Source organism: Myxocyprinus asiaticus, chromosome 9, assembly GCF_019703515.2.
Source record: "Myxocyprinus asiaticus isolate MX2 ecotype Aquarium Trade chromosome 9, UBuf_Myxa_2, whole genome shotgun sequence".
NCBI classification, from domain to species: Eukaryota; Metazoa; Chordata; class Actinopteri; order Cypriniformes; family Catostomidae; genus Myxocyprinus; species Myxocyprinus asiaticus.
The window spans coordinates 9,381,706-9,408,662 of NC_059352.1; the positions used below are offsets into that span (position 1 = coordinate 9,381,706).

At 36.9% G+C, this 26,957-nt stretch overlaps 1 protein-coding gene across 2 annotated transcripts; it reads left to right on the top strand.

Moving 5' to 3' along the window:
- Positions 1-322: 322 nt before the first annotated feature.
- LOC127446250 (solute carrier family 2, facilitated glucose transporter member 1-like) lies at positions 323-26,424 on the top strand. 2 transcript variants are annotated; one of them, XM_051707011.1, is made up of 11 exons: positions 323-663; positions 15,048-15,143; positions 19,443-19,603; positions 20,141-20,381; positions 21,518-21,680; positions 21,791-21,978; positions 22,431-22,535; positions 22,975-23,076; positions 23,223-23,426; positions 23,858-23,996; positions 24,598-26,424. In XM_051707011.1, the coding sequence occupies exons 1-11, from the start codon at positions 649-651 to the stop codon at positions 24,612-24,614; spliced, it is 1,431 nt and encodes a 476-aa protein (XP_051562971.1). In that variant the 5' UTR covers positions 323-648; the 3' UTR covers positions 24,615-26,424. The 2 variants fall into 2 exon arrangements, with proteins under 2 accessions (XP_051562971.1, XP_051562970.1); XM_051707010.1 differs by having other exon boundaries at positions 23,858-26,424.
- Positions 26,425-26,957: the final 533 nt, after the last annotated feature.

A 26,957-nucleotide genomic window follows, 5' to 3' on the forward strand; every position in this document is an offset into this window, starting at 1 on the left:
AAAACAATAATAATTAATAATTCTTAAAAGATCAAACTCATTCTAACTCATCACGGTCTCCCAATAGAATCGTGACATAGTTAATCTTATCAGAAATATATATATATATATATATATATATATATATATATATATATATATATATATATATATATATATATATATATATATATATATATGATTGTCTTTTTAAGACTGATACTCGTTTTGTGTATGTGTGCGCGCCCTAATGTCGTCACTCCTGCGTAGCCAATCACAGAGCAGATGTCAGTCCAACCCCCATACACACCCGACATTGTTGCGTCATACTTATTAACTCGTCGACCCCAGACGGACACCATCTCAGACTCACCTGGTCCTGCTGATAACACAGGTTCTGTAGAAGTAGACCAGATAAGAAAGACAAGAAGAAAAACTTTTGTCAGGGAGTTTAGAATTATGAGCTCATGAGATATATCTGAAGGCATTTACAAGGCTACATCTAACTCGGCGAAGTTTTATTTATTTATTTAATAACTTATTTATTATTTATTGTAATTTTCTTATTTACATGTGTGTGGCTGTTCCGAGGAAAACCGAGGACAACAGAAGACGTTTTAGTTGAGATAACGCGCGTCGGGACGTCATCGAACATTTTGACAAGACACGATGGAGGGAGGAAAGGTAACTCAAAAAACTATTTTATTTTTTTTTCATTCAAAATGCAATAATAGTTAAACAAAGAGGGAAATACATTACCTGGAAAAAATATATACTTTTGTTTAACTTTTTGTAAATGTGGGTGTAGACCCATATCTCGCGAGCCCTCATCGCGAGCTTCATAAAGTTGACAAACTAGTTTAGTAACAATTGACCCAAATAAACCCGTAACACATGTGGAGAGTAGTCACACGGGGATCTGATTTGTGATGAGGTCACATCATTGCGTTAAAGTTCCCTAAAGAATGTCTGGTGTTGGTGGTTTTCGTCAGTCAATGCCGGGAACTCGTTTAAGGCTTTGTCTCAGAACCTAGCGAGCCGCCTACCTAGACGGCATTTTTGGGAATCACCGGTTGTCTGCATACGCGTTCTCTGGCTGTAATGACTAACTAGGTATTGTTTAGGTAGGTAATGCTGTTCAGGTAGATATCAGTGTTTCAGATGATAGCGAGCTGTCCTTTAACAGCATTTTTGAGCATCATTGCGCCTATGACGCCCAAAAATGCTAATAAGTTATGCAGCTGAGTGAATCGTGGTGTACGTGCCCATTTCATCATACCGGTATATTGTCTGTGGTCGCCAACCTTTTTTTTCTTATACAGCTTTTTTCCCTTCTTTTTTTCATAATAACTGTTTGCTTATAATTTAGTATAATAATATAATAATTATAATACACGTATTAACAGTTTCTAGTGTTTTATAACAAATATCAGCCATTAGTGTAATTACAAGCATGGCTTATTTAAATATATAATATTATATTTGTAGAAATACAATTAAATATATAATAAGATATTGTGTGTATTAGACTGAATAAGTGGTAAATATATATATGGGTGGCCTCTTAAAAAAAATTATAATTATCACTCATTTAGAAAAGCTCCATCAGTCTCTACATGTTATTTGTGGGCACATTCCAAACCAGTGACTAATACTGAGCTAGAGACTTATACGTGACTAGTAGGCTGTTATACATGGCTAACCTAACCACTGATGTGTGATCAGCCTTGATAGATCAAATGTCTTCCCGATTCTCTGAACTCAGCCTTTTATTTTTTATTTTTTTTTGTGCCCTTTACAGTAGAAGACATAAAAAAGTAATAATAAAGAAATTTTAAAGTTGAACGTCAGTGCAGAAATTTGTGGAATGTATTCCTTATTTCAGTTAGCACCTAAAGCACCTAAAAGAAAATAAAAATTTGCCTAAAATTAAATCCAGCTGCACTGTAAGCCCAGACAAGTTCATTTAGAGTAACATTTTATGGCAACTTTTTGCCCTAAAGAAGTTCATTTTTATGAGGTAAAGAATTTGCGTTGACTCAACTTAAATTGGTTGTGTTATATTTCTGCTTTGACTTAAGGTGCATTGATATATAAATATGATTTTTTCTTTCCAACTTAAGAAGTTTGATTTATGTCATTTACTTGACCTGTTTTGTTCAAATAACTAAATATAATCAATTAATCAATTAAACGTGTTTCATGTGAAGCACACACAGTACAACTTTTGTTGTAACACTGAACATAAAAATGTACGAGCATCTTGCAAAGCAAATGCAGCATGCGATATCTAGTCAGGGAGGCACATAGACCTCAACATTTGACACACAAACCTCAGTAATAGTGACAATCAACAAACATCATTAAGTAAAAAGATTATCTCTGAACATCACCACACAACAATTCACTAACAGTAATGATGAAAACAACAGCAAAGATAAAGTATGCAAACAGCAAAACGTAAGCCTATACCAATAAACATAAAAATGTATTCATGCCGCAATGCATGCTGGGAGCTGGCAAATCAGTAACATTTTTCAATATTTAATAGTTTGTTCAGACAACTTTGTTAAGCTAATTGGGGCAACGTTTATGGTGATATTGTTCGTCTAACTTATGTTTAGATTCAAAGTAATTTACATTTCTTGCGATAAATGGTGTGAAGTTACCTGGCACCGAATGTACAGTTGAAGTCAGAAGTTTACATACACCTTAGCCAAATACATTTAAACTCAGTTTTTCACAGTTCCTGACATTTAATCGTAGAAAACATTCCCTGTTTTAAGTCAGTTAGGATCACTATTTTAAGAATGTGAAATGTCAAATAATAGTAGAGAGAATGATTTTTTTAAGCTTTTATTTCTTTCATATTCCCAGTGGGTCAGAAGTTTACATACGCTTTCAATTGTTTAACTTGGATCAAACGTTTTGGGTAGTTGCTGGAATTTTGGCCCATTCCTCCAGACAGAACTGGTGTAACTGAGTCAGGTTTGTAGGTCTCTCCAATACCTTGACTTTGTTGTCCTTAAGCCATTTTGCCACAACATTGGAGGTATGCTTGGGGTCATTGTCCATTTGGAAGACCCATTTACGACCAAGCTTTAACTTCCTGGCTGATGTCTTGAGATGTTGCATCAATATATCCACATAATTTCCCTTCCTCATGATGCCATCTATTTTGTGAAGTGCACCAGTCCCTCCTGCAGCAAAGCACCCCCACAACATGATGCAGCCACCCCCATGATTCACGGTTGGGATGGTGTTCTTCGACTTGCAAGCCTCACCCTTTTTCCTCCAAACATATCAATGGTCATTATGGCCAAACAGTTCAATTTTTGTTTCATCAGACCACAGGACATTTCTCCAAAAAGTAAGATCTTTGTCCCCATGTGCATTTGCAAACTGTAGTCTGGTTTTTTAATAGCGGTTTTGGAGCAGTGGCTTTTTCCAGCAGCCTTTCAGGTTATGTTGATATAGGATTTGATTTACTGTGGATATAGATACTTGTCTACCTGTTTCCTCCAGCATCTTCACAAGGTCCTTTGCTGTTGTTCTGGGATTGATTTGCACTTTTTGCCCCAAACTACGTTCATCTCTAGGAGACAGAATGCGTCTCCTTCCTGAGCGGTATGATGGCTGCGTGGTCCCATGGTGTTTATACTTGCATATTGTTGTTTGTACAGATGAACGTGGTACCTTCAGGCATTTGGAAATTGCTCCCAAGGATGAACCAGCCTTGTGGAGGTCCACAATTCTTTTTCTGAGCTCTTGGCTGATTTCTGTTGATTTTTCCCATGATGTCAAGCAAAGAGGCACTGAGTTTGAAGGTTAGCCTTAAAATACCGCCAATTGACTCCAATTAGCCTATCAGAAGCTAATTGGCTAATTGCCAAAAGGTTTGACATCATTTTCTGGAATTTTCCAAGCTTCTTAAAAGCACAGTTAACTTAGTGTATGTAAACTTCTGACCCACTGGAATTGTGATATAGTCAATTAAAAGTGAAACAATCTGTCTGTAAATAATTGTTGGAAAAATTACTTGTGTCCTGCACAAAGAAGATGTCCTAAACGACTTGCCAAAACTATAGTTTGCTAATATTAAATCTGTGGAGTGGTTAAAAAATTAGTTTTAATGACTTCAACCTAAGTGTATGTAAACTTCTGACTTCAACTGTAGTTGATTGAACATATGTTTTTGAGTTTCGGTTGCAAATACGCTTGCTAATTTAACTTAAATACTTTATACACATTTATACAATGACAACTTAACATGTTAATTTGACTTTAAAGTGTTAAGTTGTGTCAACTCAAAAATAGATTCAAAGTTATTTAAATCTTTTGGCACCAAATGTTGCCTGGCACCAAATGTAGTTGATTGAACATGTGTTTTTGAGTTGAGGTGGCAAATACACTTGTTAATTCAACCACACACAGTCGTGTGCCTGACTAATGCCAAAGAAACGTGCACATGTGTTGTTTGGTATTAAGACAACCCTCGTGCTTCAGCTTTTCATAGACTTTGAGGGTGAGGTTTATATGTTATGACTGACCATTGAACGGACATATTTGGTTATTTCCAAGACTACTTTAACAAAAGCTGGTTGTTTAAGTACATCTGAAGGCTCAATGAACAGAAAAGATTATCTAAAATGCATTTGTCACCTGTGTATTGTGTGGCTAGACAGCAGAACAACACCTGTCAGTCACCTGTCAGGTTATGTCACCTGCCCTATGTTTGCAGGGAGGGCACTGCCCCCCCCCCTCCTCTCTCTCTCTCTCTCTCTCTCTCTCTCTCTCTCTCTTTCTCCAGCCACCTTGTCTTGCAAAACAGGGGTAAAGCTTCAAAACATGGCTCAGACCCTGAAAAAATAATGAGCATCTGCAAAATCATGTAATTGGGGCAGGTGTACAGTTGACCTACACTTTATCAAGTAGAACTAACAAGCTTTGAGCGAAAAACACAATTGGCAAGGAAACTGACATTCTGAGCTTTTGATAAAGATAAAACCTGATTTTAAAGCAAATTTGTCAGTAGGCTTAAGCTTAATTCAATTTTTCTTTCTGAAGACAGACCTTCTTTATTTTCACCAATGCATGACTGCTTCCCAAGTATGTTACTGTCAATTCAGCCTAATGAGATCTAATAAGGGATTTCTAAGCAAAACAGGATTATGGAATGATAGAATCTAAAGTGCCATGGCAGTAATTCATTTCCTTGAAAAATCAAGGCCAAATCTATGCAGTGTTGCAATGCCAAACGTTTGATAGGGAGGGCAGGACTTTAGTTGAGGTCATTTACTGCAGATTACATTATTGTAATTGTTTGTAAAACTGGGATGTTAAAGGAATATTCCGGGTTCAATACAAGTTAAGCTCAATTAACAGTATTTGTGGCATAATGTTGATTACAACACAAAACAATTTTGACTCGTCCCTCCTTTTCTTAAAAAAACAAAAAACAAAAAAAACGAGGTTACAGTGAGGCACTTACAATGGAAGTGAATGGGGCCAATTTTTGAATGGTTTAAAGACAGAAACGTGAAGCTTATAATTTTATAAAAGCACTTACATTAATTCTTCTGTTAAAACTTGTGTATTATTTGAGCTGTAAAGGTGTTTAAATCGTCATTTTAGGGTTTGATGACAATGACATTGCATCAACTTGGCAACAAAGTTGTAAAATTGTCTATAACTTTACACAGAAGAGGTTAGCAAGCGATGCTATCACACTAAAATCATGTTAACACATATTGTTTACGTCTTGTGGCTATACTTTTGAAATAGTACATATTTTAATGTTTACAGATTGGCCCCATTCACTTACATTGTAAGTTCCTCACTGTAATCCCAGTTTTTTTTTTTTTTTTTTTAAAGAAAAGGAAGGGCAAGTCAAAAATATTTTTTGTGGTAATCAATACTATGCCACCAAAGCTGTCGATCAAGCTTAACTTGAATTGAACCTGAAATATTCCTTTAAATCCTAGTTGGGTTGTGCTTTTCTAGTGAAGGAACAGTGTTGTAGGGACAGACATAAAGTTATTAAGTAAATGATTAGCGCTTTAAAAAAAAACTAGTAATATGTTTGCAATGTGTTATAAGTTCAAAGTAAACATTTTGATTCAAATACGGTCTGGTTACATCATGATATTAGTGGACTGGCTCCCAGACATTACTAAACTAGAAACTCACAGAAAGAGGCTAGAAAAAGAAGACATGCCAGTCATGGCATCATCCTGAGAGGGAGGGAGAAAGAGAGAGAAGCAAAAATACATCTTTGTCTGTGTTGCAGAGCTCCTCTATTTGAGTACTCTCCAGACAGTTCAGTAAAACAGCTTTTCTTCCTCATGTTCCTGGCCCAAATGCCCCCTTAAAGTATTTTGACACTTAAAATTTTGTATGAATTTCATTGCATACATAACAAAAGCTCACATAGATGGTCCCAGTAGAGGAACCACAGGTGTAGTTCATCACATTTATATGCAAAGTGCTTGAAAAGTGTGTTTGCGCTATCTTTCTTTAAAATAAATGCAATACGCTTTGATATTTTGTTATTCATGTAAACAGGTGTTGCTCATATGCCAAGCTTTCACTTATAACTTCACTACTTAGAGGAGGCGATTATCTGTCAAACGAGACCACACACAAGATAATTGGATGCATAGATCATTAGATAATTGATACGAAGCACAATGTGCACACAGCACATAATGTGCTATCTGGCTAAAAACACATTAGCTTTTCTAAATTAGGTGACGTCTTCGGAAATGATGTAGCATCATGGAACGCTTAAACCAACCTGATTGGGTTCAGATCATTGCAAAAATCATCAGGTCTTTTCATGGAACGGCTCTCATGAGCTAGTCCTGCTGCTCATCGAAAGTCTCAGTTAGCAGTAGAGATACTCCGCTTATGTGCTTGTATGTGTGGAGCCGGTGTTGTAGCCGGCTGCTTTTAGGAGCTCCTTGGCTCACACTCATGCGCTCTGTTTTTAGCAGATTACAGCGAGCAGAGCGCTAATTCGCTTCATACAGACTACATATTCATTTAATTAAGTAGCAGCCATTTGCAGTTTAATAATCACTTTGAGTCACGTTGCGACCGGCTTTTCCGGAGGTGAAAACTTCTGTAGGGTGTGTCTACAGCATTTGCACACTGCTGTCACGCGTAACTGACTTATTAGAAAATGTATACTGTGCTGATTAATTATGCAGGAAATATTAAACATGAGCATATACTGTATCTGTGATTATTAGAAGAAACTGATTGGAATATCTGGCTAAATACAACAAAACTGGTGACATTAACAAGCCTGTAGTCTTATATTACTCTTGAATTAAAAATATCGACAATCTTTTCACATTATGTGATTTTATGTTCCGAAACACGGGGCTCAACACAATTTCCCGCTCTCGCTCTGCTCAAATCATAATCAAAAGCTGCTCGTTTCTCTTTTGCATGGGTAAATAAACACTCGACAGCATAAAGAGCTTGAGAAAAACATGCATCAGTCCAAACGCAACAGCCAGCATTATCTGAAGTTGTGAAACACGTCTAATTTTTCTGCCGTCTTCTCTTGACTAGCATACAGGTCAGACACAGGCCGTTTTATAGTAGGTAAAATACGCTGTAATTTGTACCGGCGCAGGAACGCTAAGTCCGGGAAAAGTACTGACATGACTGATTCGCACTGGTTTAAAATGACTGAGAACTGAGAAGCTCTGGTAACTATTACATTACCCCACCTCCCCATATAAAACTAATCCCATCCGAATAGGGCTTAATACTACTATAACTACTACTACTAATAATACATCAATAGTAATTGTAATATTTAAGCAATATCTCAAACTTAAGATGCTCTGTTATGCAGCACTTTATTTGACAAAAATAACTCCAATGCTGTATTTTGGATTATGCTGTGAGGTTCTGAATAAATACACCTCATTTGATAAAAATAATACAATATTATGTTTCAATTTAATTGTCCTATTTTCATTTGATTAAAGTTCTGATTAAATGTATTTATTTAGACACAATTTTATGATAACTTTTAAATTAACTGTTGATATGGATTTCAGAAAAAAAAAACAGGCATCAGTATCGGTGAGCAGTGAAAATCGGTACTCGTTCTAAAAAATAAAAAAAAGTGGTATGAGGACATCCCTAGTTAGCAGTAATTATATGAGCCGGCTCTTTTAATTGAATCAAATAGACTTATGAATCAGTTGGAGCTGCTTGAATTAATTGACTCACTCCAAATAAACCAAGAACTGTTACTGTGTTATGTGTATTTAAGACTCATGAAACTCATGAGAGTTACTCACTGGTCGTTCATATGACAACATGTAGTTTAAAATACAAATTTAGTTTTGTTGTAATAAGTGATTCTGAAAAATTATTCTAAATGGACTATCTGGCAATTAAATATTTCATAAATAATAAAACAAGACAATTCTTTAAAAAGCAGTTCACTTTTAAACATGCTTACAGTATTGTTTATTTGTCTCTCATGTCTGTAAAATCCACTTGTAAAATGTAAAAATAAAAAATAATAAAAATGGACGATAAGAAATCTAACTGGCTGGTATATGTTTTCATCTACCAGCCACCTTGGCTGGTGGGCTAAAATGTTAATTTCGGACCCTGTATGCCACTGAAACAGGAAATCTTAAAAACACCCTCAGAGCTTAAGGGGTTAACAGGAGGAAGCATTGTCTCACTGACTATTAATGCGTTTATAAGGAAATACAGTGCCATGCACTTTTCAGTGTGCCTTCTAAGAAAAGGTTTGTGTTCCTTCATCAATTCGGCGTTGTTCTAACTGCGGTCTTTCTGAGTATGAGCATCAACACATTGTTTCCTTCAGTACCTCCTGAAAGACAAAAGCATACACACACATAAGCACTACAGTTGCAGAGTTGATTAGATAAAGATATACAGTAGATCTTCACGCCATTGGTTTTTATTGCCGTTAACAAGGCAGTAATGTTAGAGTACTTACAATGGTGTTGCTGTCGTTAAGGTGGTAATTTTTAGTTTTGAGTGTTATTGCACCTAGTTTATGATGTGTATTTAGAGAGCACACTGTAAAATGTTTTACCCAGTTACCTAAAAAATTTGCTTTATGCTATAACATCTAAATTAGGCTTACTGTTTTATTCTAGCCAAAAATGCTGAATTAATCAGAATAAATCAGGTTACACTAACAAAAGTAATTTTCAGGGTAAGATCAGGTAGAAATAGCTCCTAAATGTAACAACAACACGTTTTCACTTTTTACAGTCTACACACCATCATATGCACACAAATACACATTCTTGGCATCAGCTGGAGTCCAAAATCTCAGAAAAATTTAGATTTCTTAAGCAGTGTGGAGATCGGCTCAAATTTGTTACGTAAATCTGAAGGGCCCAAAATAAAAAAATAAAAACCCTCTGAGCTTTTTAGTGAATAGCAAATTTTATTTGCATGCTAGTTTGGTTGCACCAACAAAGCTGGGTCCATGTGCAAACACATATGCCCTAGTAACCAGCAAATATAGATGTTTACAGTCATTTTAAATATAAAAATGTCTATCCATATTTGACTGTTATCAGCATACAAAAAGGCATCATATTATATTGCACATATATACAGTCCTTTGCATATTGTTATTATAATAAAAAAGCATTAAAAGTCTATGAACTAACCTTCACTCCTAGCTTAATATGCTGACACACAATGAAAAGACAAGTCACAATATGTGTGCTGGGAGCACAAATGTTTTTCTGTCTCTAAGTCAACTGTCGATGTACAATGCGTGACTGTTTATGGTGTGACCGTCGAGTATTCCAAGAAAGAGAGAGAATGATAAAACTACAAATATCCATAATACACTATTCTTATGTGGTTAATTGTCTAGCCTGCCCAATATCCTATATCCAATATCCTACAATTTACAGCACACACTGTAAACTTTACAATCGTGTTTGTAAGTTTGTTATGCACGATTTGTTCAACGACAGAAGGGGGCTTAGCCAATTCTACACTGTAAAAATGTTGTCAAATAACCTTAAGAATGTACTTCATGTGATAACATCTAAATTAACTGGTTTATTAAGTCAAAACTAATACCTGAATACACCAACAAAAGTAATTTTAGAGTCAGATCAGGTAGAAGGAAATATCTCTTTAAGGGAACACATATCTACTTTTTACAGTGTAGTTATCCATGTGTTCTGTTTTAATGTAGTTGCATGTGTTGATTTTATGTTGTGAGCAAGTATCCATTGAAAGTCTTGTAACTAGACATGTCTGCTTGGTAATACAGGGTAAAGGCAGGAATCTGACAGAGGAATGTTTCATAGATAAACTTACGCCCTCCCCTCGAGTAAGACGTCAAAACTTCCATATTTAGAGAGTTCTCGAAGCTTTCATCTTCCTTAAAGTGATACAGACACTTTTCTCGGCTCTGCTTTAAACTCTGTTTGCAATCAGAATGCATGTTACAATTGTAGGAAGGATGTAGTTAACTTCTCTGGGAAGTTGGCTTGGACAAGGCTAGTGTTTATAGCCTTTTCATGTGTATGGGTTATCAAATTTAATTGTAAAAAGCAACCGTACAAAATAAATGATCCATTTGACTGAAGATATTAAGTTCATAAACTATTGAATGAATGTTTAAAAAATCTCTTCATTCGACCTCTCATGAGCTTTGTGTGTGTAAATGTATCATCCTGTTCCAGGGCTTGTTAAACAGCCTAGTCATGAACTTGTTGAATTGTTTTTATAATGCTTGTTTGCTCTGTGAATGTAGTAAAGATGTGTCCACTTCCCACCCCTTTTCAGCTCTTGCGTCTTGGGCAGAAGAGTGTATGCATGTGTGTAGAAAATGAAAGGAGTACACACATTCAAAGCACAACTCTTTTCTAAAATTTAATCTCTTTCTCATCTGCACTTTTTATAGTGGAGGAATTCAGGCACTTAAAAAAATTCAGACTGGAGGGGATTTGTTTACAATCTCATGGAGACAGACAGCATACTAAATACTAGCTCTAATATGAACAGCATGCCATTTAAAGCAACTTTTAACTCAGAGAACAACTTTTTGCAGGTGAACTTTTATTTGAAGGTGAAGTGTGTAATTTTTTCAATTGTAAAATATTTTCTTATATACCAGCTTAATGTGCACAGACAACTACAAGCATCAAGGTTCAATGTGTTCTGCATTCTGAGATGCTATTCTGCTCACTACAGTTGTACAGAGTGGTTATCTGAGTTACCGTAGTCTTCCTGTCAGTTTGAACCAGTCTGGCCATTCTTCGTTGACCTCTTTCATCAGTCTGCCGCTCACTGGATGTTTTTGGTTTTTGGCACCATTCTGAGTAAACTCTAGAGACTGTTGTGTGTAAAAATCCTAGGAGATCAGCTGTTACAGAAAGACTCAAACCAGCCCGTCTGGCACCAACAATCATGCCACGGTCGAAATCACTGAGATCACATTTTTTCCCGATTCTGATGGTTGATGTGAACATTAACTGAAGCTCCTGACCTGTATCTACATGATTGACTGATTAGTTAATCGCATGAATAAGTAGGTGTACAGATGTTCAGAATAAAGTGCTCGGTGAGTGTATTTGCAATCCTCTTCGGGTCACGCTAATAGCGCAAAAAATACACCGATCAGCCACAACATTAAAACCACCTGCCTAATATCATGTAGGTCCCCTTCGTGCCACCAGTACAACTCTGAACTGTCGAGGCATGGACTCCACAAGACCTCTGATGTTGTTCTGTGGTATCTGGCACCAAGACATTAGCAACAGATCCTTTAAGTCCTGTAAATTGCGAGGTGGGGCCTCCATGGATCGGACTTGTTGGTCCAGGACATCCCATAGATGCTCAGTCAGATTGAGATCTGGGGAATTTGGAGGCCAAGTCAACACCTTGAACTCTTTGTGTTGTACCTCAAACCATTCCTGAACAATTTTTGCAGTGTGGCAGGGTGCATTATCCTGCTTGAAAGAGGCCACTGCCATCAGGGTATACCGTTGCCATGAAGGGGTTTACATGGTCTGCAACAATCTTTAGGTTGGTGGTACGTGTCAAAGTAACATCCACATGAATGCCAGGACCCAAGGTTTCCCAGCAGAACAATACCCAGAGTATCATACTGCCTCTGCCGGCCTGCCTTCTTCCCATGATGCATCCTGCTGCCATCTCTTCCCCAGGTAAACGACGCACACACATCTGGCCGTCCATGTGATCTTAAGAAAACATGATTCATCAGACCAGGCCACCTTCTTCCATTACTCCATGGTCCAGTTCTGACGCTCACGTGCCCATTGTAGGCACTTTTGGCGGTGGACGGGGTCATCATAGGCACTCTGACCAGTCTGCAGCTACACAGCCCCATACGCAGTAAGCTGCAATGCACTGTGTGTTCTGACACCTTTCTGTCATGGCCAGCATTACGTTTTTCAGCAATTAGTGCTATAGTAGTTCTTCTGTGGGATCGGACCAGACGGGCTAGCCTTCGCTCCCAACGCACATCAATGAGCCTTGGGCTCTGTCCCTGTCGCCAGTTCACCGGTTGTCCTTCCTTGGACCACTTTTGGTAGGTACTAACTACTGCATACTCACCCACAAGACCTGCCATTTTGGAGATGCTCTGACCCAGTCGTCTAGCCATCACAATTTGACCCTGGTCAAAGTCGCTCAGATCCTTACGCTTGCCAATTTTTCCTGCTTCCAACACATGAAATTCAAGAACTGATTGTTCACTTGCTGCCTAATGTATCCCACCCCTTGACAGGTGCCATTGTAACGAGATAATAAATGTTATTCACTTCACCTGTCAGTGATTTTAATGTTGTGGCTGATCAGTGTACATACTGCACCTTTAAGTTACAGTAGAGTAGAGTGAAGTAGAGTAAACTTTATTTTAAGGTGTGCTTGAGGCTCACAAGCTAGTGACGCAATGGCATTATCTAGGCTTAAGCTCTTCATCAAACTTTCATATTTGTAAAGCTGTCAAAGACTTGAATTATGTTGCTATGGTCATGTGCTTCTTTGAACAAAGAACTAAACACCGGGGGTGGGGCCTGGGTAGCTCAGTGAGTAAAGATGCTGACTACCACCCCTGGAGTCACGAGTTTGAATCCAGGGTGTGCTGAGTGACTCCAGCCAGGTCTCCTAAGCAACTAAATTTGCCCAGTTGCTAGGGAGGGTAGAGTCACATGGGGTAACCTCCTCGTGGTCGCTATAATGTGGTTTGCTATCGGTGGGGTGCGTGGTGAGTTGTGCGTGGATGCCGCGGAGAATAGCGTGAAGCCTCCACACACGCTATGTCTCCGTGTCTCAGACGCGGAGGCAACTGAGATTTGTCCTCCGCCACCCGGATTGAGGCAAGTCATTACGCCACCATAAGGACTTAGAGCGCATTGGGAATTGGGCATTCCAAACTGGGGAGAAAAAAAGAACTAAACATCAATTTGCCCTACTAGTGTTCAGCTTTTTTCCGTGGCATTGGCAAACAGGTTTTAAAGCGGCCATGCTGGAATGGATGGGTAGCTTCACGGCATGTGGAAGAAAATGTCTATCCCAAGTCTTTTTGTGGGATTAATCCAATTCAGTGATTTCTGAAATAACAGGAGCCTGGACAATGACAGTACTAACTGCTGGCCTTATGCAAACCCTTTCTTTTTAGGTACTCATTCTCAGTAAACTACAATACATTTTTCCATAAATTCTCCCACAGACCTGTATCACAGTCTTTCACAAGTTCAAGTTTGGTCACTGCAGTCCCCAGGAAACTTGTTTCAGGTTAAGAGACACTTCCACTCAGATATCAACCAAACGCGGGTGGTTAATGCTGAATACAAATAAAGTCAAAGTGCATGACTATGTATGTTTTCTTTACTACAATTAGCGATGCACAGATAACGACATTTTGGCCTATATGCTAGCCAATAATTATTGTATTCGGATGGCCCTTAATCCATATGAAGGCTGATTTTAAAATCAAAACAGTGTTCATACTAAAGGTCTATAATTAAGTTTATAATTAGTTATACAGTAGCTACAATATGTCTATAATTATGTCTTCAATGTGCAATAGAAACAATGGATTTAGTACTTTTAAAACCTGGTATAGTAGAAAAGTATGCTGTTTAAATAGGACAAAGTAAGCCCTTGTATTATTGACTTCCAATATTGGCCCAATCAGATTAAGTATAATAAATAATTTTGACCGAATACAATATGGTCACTGATATATTAGGAAACAACAATATTACCACACAATAATTTCATTAAATGAGCTTTCAGTTCCCTTTAACCTCCAAGGATTTGTATATTGCAGACAGATTGCATCACATTTCATCCAGTCATTTTCAGAACTTAGTCTAACAGCAAATATTGTTTGTTTTTGAATGAGGAAAGTTATTAATTCTTTAAGCATATCCCTTAGAGGTATTGAATTATATCTTTCAAACCTGAGAAATTGTAAAAAAAAACAAAAAAAACAAAAAAAAACAGCAGGTTATTTGTGCAAATCATTTTTTTCTGTTGTATTAAAAGAGAAGGAAATGCTTGTTATTTTGCGCAATATTAATCTGTTATGTCCCAACATGATGGGGGTTTCTGGAAATGTGGAATACCATAGATGGAACATAAATATATATTGTGGTTGCAGTTTTTTATATACAGTAAAAATTCTTAGACAAAGGACCCTTATAAAGCTTTGTTTGCCAAGGCCGTTTTCTGGTATCCCACAGGATGTTCCCATTGTTATTTGCGTGAAGCTTGTGGTCATCATAGCTGTGGCCTAACAGTTGGCGCAGGTGCTTTGATATGTTAAGCTGTGGTGCTCTTATGGGTGAAGTGAGTTCAAGTCAAGATGTTCTGCCAATTTCCTCAAAGTGTAGGAAAAATAAGGAGGATGCTTAGAGTGTAGCTTTTAGATGTGCTGTCTTTCCTTTTTGAGGTTCTTATAAGACAATGACAGAGAGAAATAATGGACTTTCAAAATGTTCCAGTGTGTACCAAAAAATGACTCATCGATCTCTGTTTTATTTCTCCCTCAACAGCAACTGACCTTTCCGCTGATGCTGGCCGTGGGGACAGCTGTGATTGGCTCTCTCCAGTTCGGCTACAACACAGGTGTCATCAATGCCCCGCAAAATGTGAGCACAGAGTACACACATACTGTATATGCATTAAACACAACCACGCAAAGCATTCAAACCTGCTCATCAAACCCTTAAAGATTTCACTCATAGTAATGTACCAATTTATGTCCTCGGATCAAAAATACACTAATATTCCTCAAGTAGATTTGAAAGATCTCTTCACAAATTTTGAACAATGCTGGTACAGAGCTTTTCAGTCTTAGAGACAACCTTTTCACTGTTCATCTCAAAGTCCCAGATGTGTCCTTGCACTTTGATATTATCAAAACGCTACCTACTCACTCATTTATGGTAATGTATGGATGCAGCTGTTTCCAAATCCAAGTCTGTCAGTGGACATATAAACATAGCGCAAATGCTACATTCAATTGCACGTTGAACGTATTTTCAGCTTGTTAAATTCCATGCTGCAAAAATCATCAGTATGTTTTTCTTGTTTTTCAGTAAAGATATATAAACATCCTTAAAACAAGATACATTTTCTTGAGAAGCAAAATTGTGTAAGACTTGTTTTCAGAGAATGTATCTTGAAAAAAGTTTATTTTTCTTATTCCATTGGCAAATTGTTCCTTTTTTTAAAGCATTAGGCACTAAAATTTGTTACATTTATGCACAAGAAGAAAACAATTTGTCAATGAAAAATAAGCTTAATTTAACCTACTGAGACCTGAGTGTGACTGCTGTGTGCAGTTTCCATTCCCCTTTTTGATTCGTAACTAGTAACCCCTAAGAAACCTGCAAAAATAATATATATTTGAATATAATTTTTTTTAGACCATGTAGTTTTCCTAAAAAATGATGTCCACATATGTGGACAGTGGGACTAAGTTGTGGAATTTTAAATAATACAAAGCTATGTTTATTATTTTTCCAGGAGTGTTGGTTATTCATGTTTTTGAGACGTTACAGATATTACATCAGAAATTAGCATAAATAAGTCTGATTCAGTGCAATGCCAGCATCTTCCAATCACTGCCAACCTTGTTAAAATAAAATTTTGCATGAAATAATTCTGAATCTACGTACTGATTACCAATGTCCCATATCTACCAAACATGTTGAGTTGTCCAAACATCATCTTTAGCCTGAAACTGAACTTTTAATTTTAGATGTTAGGAGTGAATGCACTTGGCTGTATAGGAAAGCTATAGAATGCTCCCTTGCACCCTAATTGGGGAATGAGTTAAACTCCAGTGTGTTGTCTGTTTTCACTGGTCTCAGAACTGCTTGAAATGCACCTTATTTTCATCCTAACTCTGTGTACAGCCTCTGAAAGCAACAATTTCTAGCTTTTGGATGCATCCATTGATTCTCAGTTTCACGGGATATTTTAAGTAAATTTGCCTATAGTCCACGTACGTGGTCATTGTGTTTAACAGCATGCCGATTCTTCATTTTGCCTTTCATCTACATATTATAAGTCAGTTTGGACAAAAATCATCTGCTAAATGACAAGTACCTTATTGACTAACTGCCTCACCTAACTGCTAATCAGATGTAGGTTGTGACCTTATTAAATCTATTATATCTATTATGTTCTGGGACATGGTGTTGGTCATTTTGCACATAGCACAGCTTGTTCAGACATTTAGAGAGAGAGTGAGATCGGGGGAAAGTTTGTTGGACTTGGGGCCAGTTTTGCTTATGTGAATGAAGCTTTTCTGACTTTTAGACACTGGATCGAGTGTATAGATTCTGTACCTCCACTTATACTCATAATCCTCTTCCTGCTTTGAGACCCTGAGCAGAATCTGGCTCACTAATATAAATCAAAAAGAGAGTGATTTGTTTTGAACCTTTTCCATAATCAAGCTGAAGTCATTTATTAGAGGTACTTGCTGAGGCAAGCATCATTATTAATATTGCTCATATTTAGGGTTAGAGATATTTAAAAACACCTAACTTTAAGTATTAAACTTTGTTCGCAACTCATCCTGTACATTTCTTCTCAAAGTTTATGAAGTGTTTGAACTAGCATAAACTTCTAATTACTAACCTACATTTTTAACCACTGAGCTGCCAACAATCAGTCTATTTGTTTGTGTTGCATGTTTGCGTTGCTAATGGTTGTAGCAATAGTTTTATCACATGTGGGAGAGCCACAACTAGGGCAACATGTTATGTGGGTTTGATGCAGACCTTCTCTAAAAATAATCATTTCGATAAGATCAGCGCACCCTCAAGGGCTCCTTGTCCACAGACTTCCCTTACTGAGATACACACACAAATCACCAAAGTCATACTGTGTTACAAGACTTAATCTATCTTGAAACTCCTCTATGAATGGATGATATGATTGTGACCAGGTGAATTTTTGCTGCACCTTGCTACAAAAAATTAAAATTGTGTTTCTCAAATTGCAAAATGTTTAAGTGCTTAGTGTTTTTGATAAGGTATTTCATATCAGATTACTTTCATTATGAAAGTACTTCATGCAGAAAATATATCAGATAAAAACACATTGAAAATCGTAAAATAGATAAAAAATAAAAGTCACCCATGCTAAATAAAGCACATAGGTAGATATTTAATGGAAAAAACAGATATTTAAATGGTCGAGGAATAAAAATCTATTCATGTTAAAAAGTTTAATACTTATTAGAATGAAGAGTTACTAAAACGATTTACATTTGTGTTAAGATTACATCTTTACTAGGGATGCATCGATGTATCGACCACCAGTATTAATCATCCATCGATATTTATCGGCCAATTACTGACCAAATTAAAACCATCGGCAAATCGGTTTTAAGCATGAAAATGCAGATATGAAAAACTGATGGTTCATTTATAATTAATCATTATTATAATTAACACACTTTGTAAAAACTCTTTGAATTCAAATGCACAATCCAGAAATAACGATAGCCACAGAATGTAGAAGGGCTGGCACTCCTAAGAACATGTAATATTTAATTATAACAATTCTCGTTCTCGTGACAGTTGTGAAAGCAGCACTTACCTACACATGATGAGGTAAAACCATCCAAAATACTTTGAAACAAGCAAACTGAGACATTAGTATGGTATCCATTAAGGCTGCAAAATTGATTGAGTTAAAACTGAAATCACAATATGGTCTTGTGCAATTACGAAAGCTTGAAAGGCTGTGTTTAAAAATAGACTACAATCAGTGCTTCTGTCAGCAATGTGTAAGCAAGCGGCGCCCTCTAGCGGTCTGGATAGCATTTTCCAGAAGTGCAAAAATGTTTCAAAGTACAAAATAATCTTCACATCAATCATAATGCTTTGATATTGAGATATTTTTCAATATTTAAAAAAAAACTTATCTTCTATTTATTTTTTATTGTGGCTGTCTTTAAAAAAAATTGGCCTGTGATGTGTTTAACAGATCCAATCAATATAATGTTCAATGGAAATTATATATTGTTAGAAAAAAAAAAGCTTTTGTACCTCTTTTACATTTTTAAAACATAATTGCTGAGCAAATAGTGATCTGATGACAAAAATAAGGTATTGGGCAGTAGTTTTTTGTTCAAATCAGTATCCATTTCCATAAAAATAAAAAAACACCACAGCGTTGTGTAACAGGTTTGTATAATAAGTGGTTGAGCCCTCAGGCACATGACTTGAACCATGCCTGATATTTAGGTGATGCTGATGCACTAAAGGGCTTTCGGCATACATGAGGTGTCAGACAGCTGACAGCGAGGGAGGGAGAGAGAGAGAGAGAGAGAGAGAGGAAGAGGAAGTAGTAACAGATGATTTGCTTGGTGACCTTCATAATGACATCAGTGGATCATTCAGAAGAAATTAACTTATTTTTGGTGACTGGCAGAGAACTAAGAGGGAAAAAGAGAGAGAGTACATTCCTTTTAAAACAACCAGGACTCTATTAGGGTTAGCTATGGACAGTCCGTGTTCATAAACACTAGTATGTCACGTAGTGCAGAGATATTGTCGAAACCTGACTCCCTCAGTCAACTTCATTCCATCATAAAACCTTGTTACTGAGCACATCAGTGCACCATCTGCTGGACAAAAGTTTTCATTACAGCATAAACCTGCAGCCTAAGGAGCATATTGGTAGAAAATATTTATGTCTGAGTGTCAAGTAGTATAATATAATATAACTGAAACATGCTAAACTGCTTTCTTAAATTTATAACAAAGAACACTTTGTTAAGGCAACACAAAAAGGTAAAAATCTTGTTTATTCTAAATGATAAATGTTTCCTAGTACATATATTGAGAGAATGTTGAATTATGCAGTCTGTCATAATGTTGAGACATATTTATGTAATGACTGATAACTGTATATGTGTGTTTTAGATCATTGAGGCGTTCTACAATGAGACATGGTATGATCGATATCAGGAGCCAATCTCTAAAACAACCATTACCACCCTGTGGTCTCTGTCTGTGGCCATCTTCTCTGTGGGCGGCATCGTTGGATCTTTCTCTGTCGGGCTGTTTGTCAACCGCTTTGGAAGGTAAAACACAGATAACGTGACCATTGATATTGTTTCAACATTAAATGTACACAATAATCTATAATATTAAAAGCATAGTTCACCCAAAAATGAACATTATGTCAGTTACTCACCCTTGTATTGTTTCAGAACTGAATGACTTTCTTTCACGGAACAGAAAAGGAGATGTTAAGCAGAATGTTCAGTCTAGGTCACCATTCAATTTCACTTTTTGGAGAAAATATGCAATAAAAGTGAATTGTGAGTAAGGCTGTCATTCTACCTACCATATCCCTTCGTGTTCCAGGGAAGAAAGAAAGTCATACTGGTTTGACACAACGTGAGGGTGAGTAAAAGATGACTGAATTTTTGTTTTTGAGTGAACTATCCCTATATAGTATTTCTATAATAATTGCTTACAAGATGATCATTTGATACCTTGTTATGCTGTGTGAACTATTCACAGTCTAGATAACTTAAGGTTATTGGATGGTTTCGATGTTTGGTAATCGTTCTAACTAGCCCTATTTTTCTCATTCCCTCTTTCTCTCATTTTAGGAGGAACTCTATGCTCATGGCTAATGTCCTGGCATTCATCGCCGCAGCATTGATGGGTTTCTCTAAGATAGGGGCTTCCTGGGAGATGTTGATTATTGGACGGTTCGTGGTGGGCCTTTACTCTGGTCTATCCACTGGTTTTGTGCCCATGTATGTTGGTGAGGTGGCCCCCACAGCCCTCAGAGGAGCCCTGGGCACCCTTCATCAGCTGGGCATCGTTACTGGCATCCTCATGGCACAGGTACTCTTAAATGTTGGACATTTGAAAGAATTCTCAAAATGGCTCATATTTAAGCAAGACACAAAGTTGTAGCTTATTTTCTGTGAGCATAGTGTTTAATGGTTGACTGAATGGCAGATGCCATTACCGACACCTAGAGAGTAGGGAGGCCAGTAGCCAATATATATATATATATATATATATATATATATATATATAATTATAATGATAAAGTTGTCAGTAGATTTTGGAATTGAAACAAGGAGGATTGAACACTTCTGTTAATCAGCCAGTTGGACTCCGTTATTAAAGGAATATTCCAGGTTCAATACAAGTTAAGCTCAATCAACAGCATTTGTGGCACAATGTTGATTCAGACAAAAGTTAATTTTGACTCGTCCCTCCTTTTATTTGAACAAAAGCTAAATTCTGGGTAACACTTACAATGGATGTGAATGGCGCCAATCCGTAAATGTTAAAATACTCACTGTTTCAGAAGTATAGCCACAAAATGTAAACAGTATGCATGTTAACATGATTTTAGTGTGATAAAATCACTTACTAACCTTTTCTGTGTAAAATTGTCCACTTTTACAACTTCGTTGCCATGACAACATAACGCTTTAAACACTAAAATCCTAAACGACCGTAAAAACGACAATTTAAGCAACTTTACAGCTCAAATAACACACGATTTTTAACAGAAGAATTACTGTAAGTGCTTTTATAAAATTATTAGCTTCTCATTTCTGCCTTTAAACCCTCCAAAATTTGGCCCCATTCACTTCCATTGTAAGTGCCTCACTGTAACCTTGATATTTGCATTTTATTTTTAAATTTTTTTATAGGAGGGACGAGACTAAATAATTTTTTTGTGGTAATCAACATTATGCCACAAATGCTGCCAGCTGATCTTAACTTGTATATAACCCGGAATATTCCTTTATCTTAAAAAGGCCTAATGTCGGACAATGAATCAGCTTGTCCGATATTTTGGTCTGTCACTAATTGTATTTGGGGTCTGATCTAGTAGTTCCCATTGGACCCATTGAGGTTTCTGCGATTTCAGCCACATATTTTATCTTTTGGGTTTTTCTCCATAATTTTATGTTTAGTCTGAGGTCTGTAATGATGTAAATTCTGTTTGTGTGGTGTAGATCTTTGGTATGGATGTTATCATGGGTAATGCCACCCTGTGGCCATTCCTCTTGGGCTTTACCTTCATCCCTGCACTGCTGCAGTGCTGTTTACTGCCCTTCTGCCCCGAGAGCCCTCGATTCCTCCTCATCATCCGCAACGAGGAGAACAAAGCCAAAGCAGGTGAGCACAGCCTGATTATACACAGGACCTAAATTTTCAGATATATATCGAGCAGTGGACACAGTGGAGTGCCTTCTTAAATGTAAATGACCATATTTATGTCTGTTTAGTGCTAAAGAAACTGCGTGGAATGACAGATGTGGGCGCAGACATGCAGGAAATGAAAGAGGAGAGCAGACAGATGATGAGGGAGAAGAAAGTGACCATCCCGGAACTGTTCCGCTCTCCACTCTACAGACAGCCCATCATGGTAGCCATCATGCTCCAACTGTCCCAGCAGCTGTCTGGAATCAATGCAGTGAGTCCTCATTTACACAGAGAGAAATACAAATCTCAAATTAGATCAGTTGTTTCTCCTAGTGCGCAATGAGATTAAATGGACATCAAACGGAGACTTTGGTTGAAGTCTCTTGCTTCTCCTGAAGCAACAGTGTCTCAAACTGTGCTCAGATTTGCCAAGACACAAAAGTCTGTGATCAAAAGACAGGGATTTCAATATGAACTCAAACATTTCTCATCCAATTCTTCCAAATTATCTGAGCTGCAAGGCTTTCCACATTCTTTATGTAGCTCTTTACTCTTACTTTATGTCAAAAATGGTCTCATTTGTTTCTATTTGTATTTATTTTGTAAGGTATTTTAGGAGAAGCACCTGACTCAAGTCTCCTGAGCTACAAAGCAGCCTCTGAGCAATAAACTTTTCCTCTGGCACACAGACTAAGCATCTAATTTCCTCATGTCATTTTGCAGGTGTTCTACTACTCTACAAAGATCTTTGAGAGAGCAGGAGTGGAGCAGCCGGTCTATGCTACTATTGGAGCAGGAGTCGTCAACACTGCTTTCACTGTAGTGTCGGTGAGTAACATATATATATATATATTAACAGAACCATTCCTTTTAAAAGTTAATATTATAGTGGTTGACTGATATGAGTTTTTCAATGGCTGATCCTGATATTTAAAACCTGGGTTTAATATAAAAATAAATTAAATGATTTATTTACTAAAAAATATTTGATACAATATTTATTGAAATTCATTCAAATTTATTTGAAAAACAAGAAGAAGAAAAAAACTGAGCTTTTGGTAGATTTTTTTATACTGACCCAAGGGAGTGCCATCACTTCTGTTAATTTTGGCCAATGCAATAATTTCTAAATGGCCAAATATCAGCCGATTATTAGGCATGGCTGATCACACTAATGTACACTGTAAATTTATAAAGGTATAACTTATGTAAAATATATTTTTATAATGTTAATTATTCTTGTGATAATGTTTTTATTCTTGTGTAGCTGTTTGTGGTGGAGAGAGCCGGCCGCAGGTCTTTGCACCTTTTGGGGCTGCTGGGAATGGCTGGATCTGCTGTATTGATGACCATCGCTCTTGCCCTACTGGTATGAACTGGTGTCTAAACAACATAGTCTTAGTTTTAGAGTATTTTACTTATATTACTTATTGTTGGTCTTTTAAAATCACCACTGTTATCAAAGTATCAAAAAAACAGTTGATCTGACTGCTCTGTCACCTTTTCCTCTAACAGGACCAGTTGAAGTGGATGTCCTACATGAGCATTGTGGCCATCTTTGCATTTGTGGCGTTCTTTGAGATCGGACCGGGCCCCATCCCATGGTTCATCGTGGCTGAATTGTTCAGTCAGGGCCCGAGACCCTCTGCTTTTGCTGTTGCAGGATTCTCCAACTGGACAGCCAACTTCATCGTGGGCATGTCCTTCCAGTATGTGGAGGTAAGAGACCGGTGGGAATTGTTTGCAGGAAAACGGGCACATAAGAGCAAATTTAGAGGGATCAGATTAGGAATGTTGTATGGTTGGCTTATAGAAATGCTTCACCCAAAAATGAAAATTCTGTCATCATTTACTCAAGCTCATGTTGTTCCAAACCTGTATGACTTTCTTTCCTCTGTGGAACACAAAATGAGACGTTAGGCCTAATGGTCAGTCTCAGTTACCATTTAATTTCGCCATATGGAAAATAGATCCAATGAAAGTGAATGGTGACTGAGGATATCAGACACTAGCATTCTGCTTTTAACATCTCATTTTGTGTTCCATGGAAAAAATCAAACAGGTTTGGATCAACAAGAGGGTGAGTAAATGATGCCAGAATTTTGGCTGAAATTTCCCTTTAGAAACATTTCTCTTTCTTGCTTTAACAGGAGCTCTGTGGGCCGTATGTGTTTGTCATCTTCACCATTCTGTTGCTTTGCTTCTTCGTCTTCACCTACTTCAAAGTTCCAGAGACCAAGGGGCGAACGTTCGACGAAATCTCTGCCGGTTTTCGCCAGTCTGCATCAGGTGCGGAGAAACACACGCCTGAAGAGCTCAATAGCTTGGGGGCGGACTCTCAACTCTAAACTCCTCTTTTGAATCCACCTCCCTCTGTTCTCACTTCAGCACGCAACTACTGAGGAGGGGGCTCACTGAGCTGTCAATCAAACATTTCCCCCCTCCCACGGCTGCACTCACCTCTTAGTCCCCCTTTACTTGCCTATGGCTTCACAAACAATGCTGAATGTGAGACATGGGGCTTGAAAGGCAGGGAGTGAGAGTAGTTATCATTTTCCTTTTATCAGAAAGATGATCATTTTATGACATGTTTGATGTGTCATATTTGCGCTGGAATGCGTTATTATTTTATTCTTTCTTAACTGTTACTTCTGCTTTGCTATGGAAGAGTTAAAGGGATAGTTCACCCTAAAAAATTCTGTCATCATTTACTCACCCTCATATCATTTCTAACCCATTAGACTTCCTCTTTTTTGTAAAACACAAAAGGAGATATTAGGCAGAATCAGTCACCATTCACTTTCATTGAATGAGATAGAGCAGCATCAAAATTGTTTTACTGAAAACAAAACGAGGGTGAGTAAATGATGACAGAATTTTCTTTTTATAGGTGACCTGACCCTTTAAAGACGTGTGAGGTGTAACCTGACCATACCCAACAATGATGTAAGAAATCTACAGTTGCTCTCAAGGCCTTATGGGACTGTTTTTGTGCATGGCGACTGACAGTTCATTACTGTATTTCAAGGTAACTGTATCTCCACTGTCGTCAATCGTCATAAACCAGAAAAACCACATGCTGGGCATCATTATCTTGGCCTTGGTCACCAATTGAGTGCATGCATATATCTAGAGTGAATTCAGGTAAATTGGGGTCATTTTTGTCATTGAAATTAATGGAAAAATGTGTCTCAATATACTTGAATTCAGCCTATCTATAATGTCACCAGCTGAAACAATATGACATTGTACATGTATGTACTATAAATTTTATATTAAACTCTTCTGCATGGCTAGCATTTTTTAAGACATTACAGGGTAATTTCTCGCTATACATGTCTTCTGTTTTATGCTTTTGAAAATGTATATTTTTACTCCGATAAATCACGTCTTTTAAATGTATTTATATATATATATATATATATATTACAAATTAAATACAAATTCTTAGAATTACTCTACAAGGATATACACAGAACATTTCTTTAAGGAATATTCTGGGTTAAAAACAACTTAAGCTCCATTGACATGATCAGTGGCAGAAGATAATACTGTAAAAACAACCGAAAAATGCAATAACAGTTTTGTGCTTACAATGAATGGTTCCATCGCAAATTGATTTCTGTTACAGCGTATTTTGTTTGCTTTTTTAAACTGTGGGACGAGTAATAAAGTTTCTGTGGTAATTGAAAGCATCAATAGCATTAAAGGAATAGTTCACCCAAAAATGATAATTCTCTCATTTACTCACTTTCATGCCATTCCAGATTTGTATGACTTTCTTTCTTCTACTGAACATAAATGAAGATTTTTAGAAGCATATTTCAGCTCTGTAGGTGCATACAATGCAAGTAAATGGTGGCCAAATCTTTGAAGGTCCAAAAAGCATATAAAGGCAGCATAAACGTAACCCATATGACTCCAGTGGTTTAATCCATGTCTTCAGAAGTGGTATGATAGGTGTTGTGAGAAACGGATACATCTTTAAGTCCTTTTTTCTATAAATCTCCACTTTCACTTTCTTCTTTTGTTTTTGGTGATTCACATTCCTTTTGCATATCGCCATCTACTGGGCAGGGAGGAGAATTTATATATATTATTTTTTGGTGAACTATCCCTTTAAGTTGCATTTAATCCAGAACATTCTTTTGACAAATCTGGTTTTAAGTTTGATTGTTACTTAGCCAAATGTCACATTTACTCTTTAATGAAGATCAGTCACTTTAAAAAATGCACAATTTAATGATCTGTGTAAAGAAATGTATGTTAAGTACTTTTCATACGCATGTACACTGAAAGTATTAGCATCAGTGCTGGTTCAAGTGTCAATTATAAAACACAGAATATACTCCCATACATCCATAAATAAGCCAGTGTTTTTTGGATGAAGAATTGTGTAGTTGGGAAACCCTTTCAAAGGAGACCAAAATTCAGTGTAACTCCCATGGCATGATTGTAGTGCACCGTATAGTCTTCCTTTCTCTCTCTCTCTCTCTCTCTCTCTCTCTCTCGCTCTCTCCCTAGATATATATATATAGATATTAAAATCTTCTGTTAAACTTGCTCTGACACTTTAGACATGGTTCCTGTGTTTATACACCCTAAAATATGCCTGAGTTGCAGTTTATGGTATTTATTTTTTTGGAAAATGGAAAGCAAATGATTCATACCTTAATGTTCACCCCTAAAAATTCCCACAAACTCTTGATTTTTATTTTTTTTTATTTGAAATTAGAATTAATTTTTCTTCTTCTCAGACTTTTCTTGTATAATTAAGTTCTGTGTGCATGTGTTATTTGACCAGTGTCAAAGAAACATAGTTTATCAAATCAAATTCTGTGTTTTAACACCCTCGTAGTAAGTAAACATTTTCCCCACAGCATTCCATATGGGAGCATATCTTGTGTTTGTCTGTAAAGTTTTGTACACATAAGAAAGACATGGGTCAGTGTAAAATGGTCATGACTTTTGCAGATCAAATACATATGACAACTGTACTCAAAATAAGCATATTGTATGCCTTATGATATTCACTGAAATCACTGAGGTGTGTTTCTACAAATTCAAAGAAACATACACACTCACATTTAGCCTATGGAGAGTTTGGCGAATGAGTTGCAGCTGTAAGTGTAAATAATGAATGTAAAATAGAATTGCAGAATTTTATGTTTAAAGACTTGTAGTTTTATAGTGTGATTATGAAACATTTTCGTTTTTTATAATGTAGTATATACATTACTTCCCTTTCTT

Coding starts and splice junctions, on each gene's coding strand:
- LOC127446250 (XM_051707010.1), top strand. Junction 19,604..20,140: donor TTTGTCAACCGCTTTGGAAG/GTAAAACACAGA, acceptor CTCTCATTTTAG/GAGGAACTCTATGCTCATGG. Junction 21,681..21,790: donor GGAGAACAAAGCCAAAGCAG/GTGAGCACAGCC, acceptor ATGTCTGTTTAG/TGCTAAAGAAACTGCGTGGA.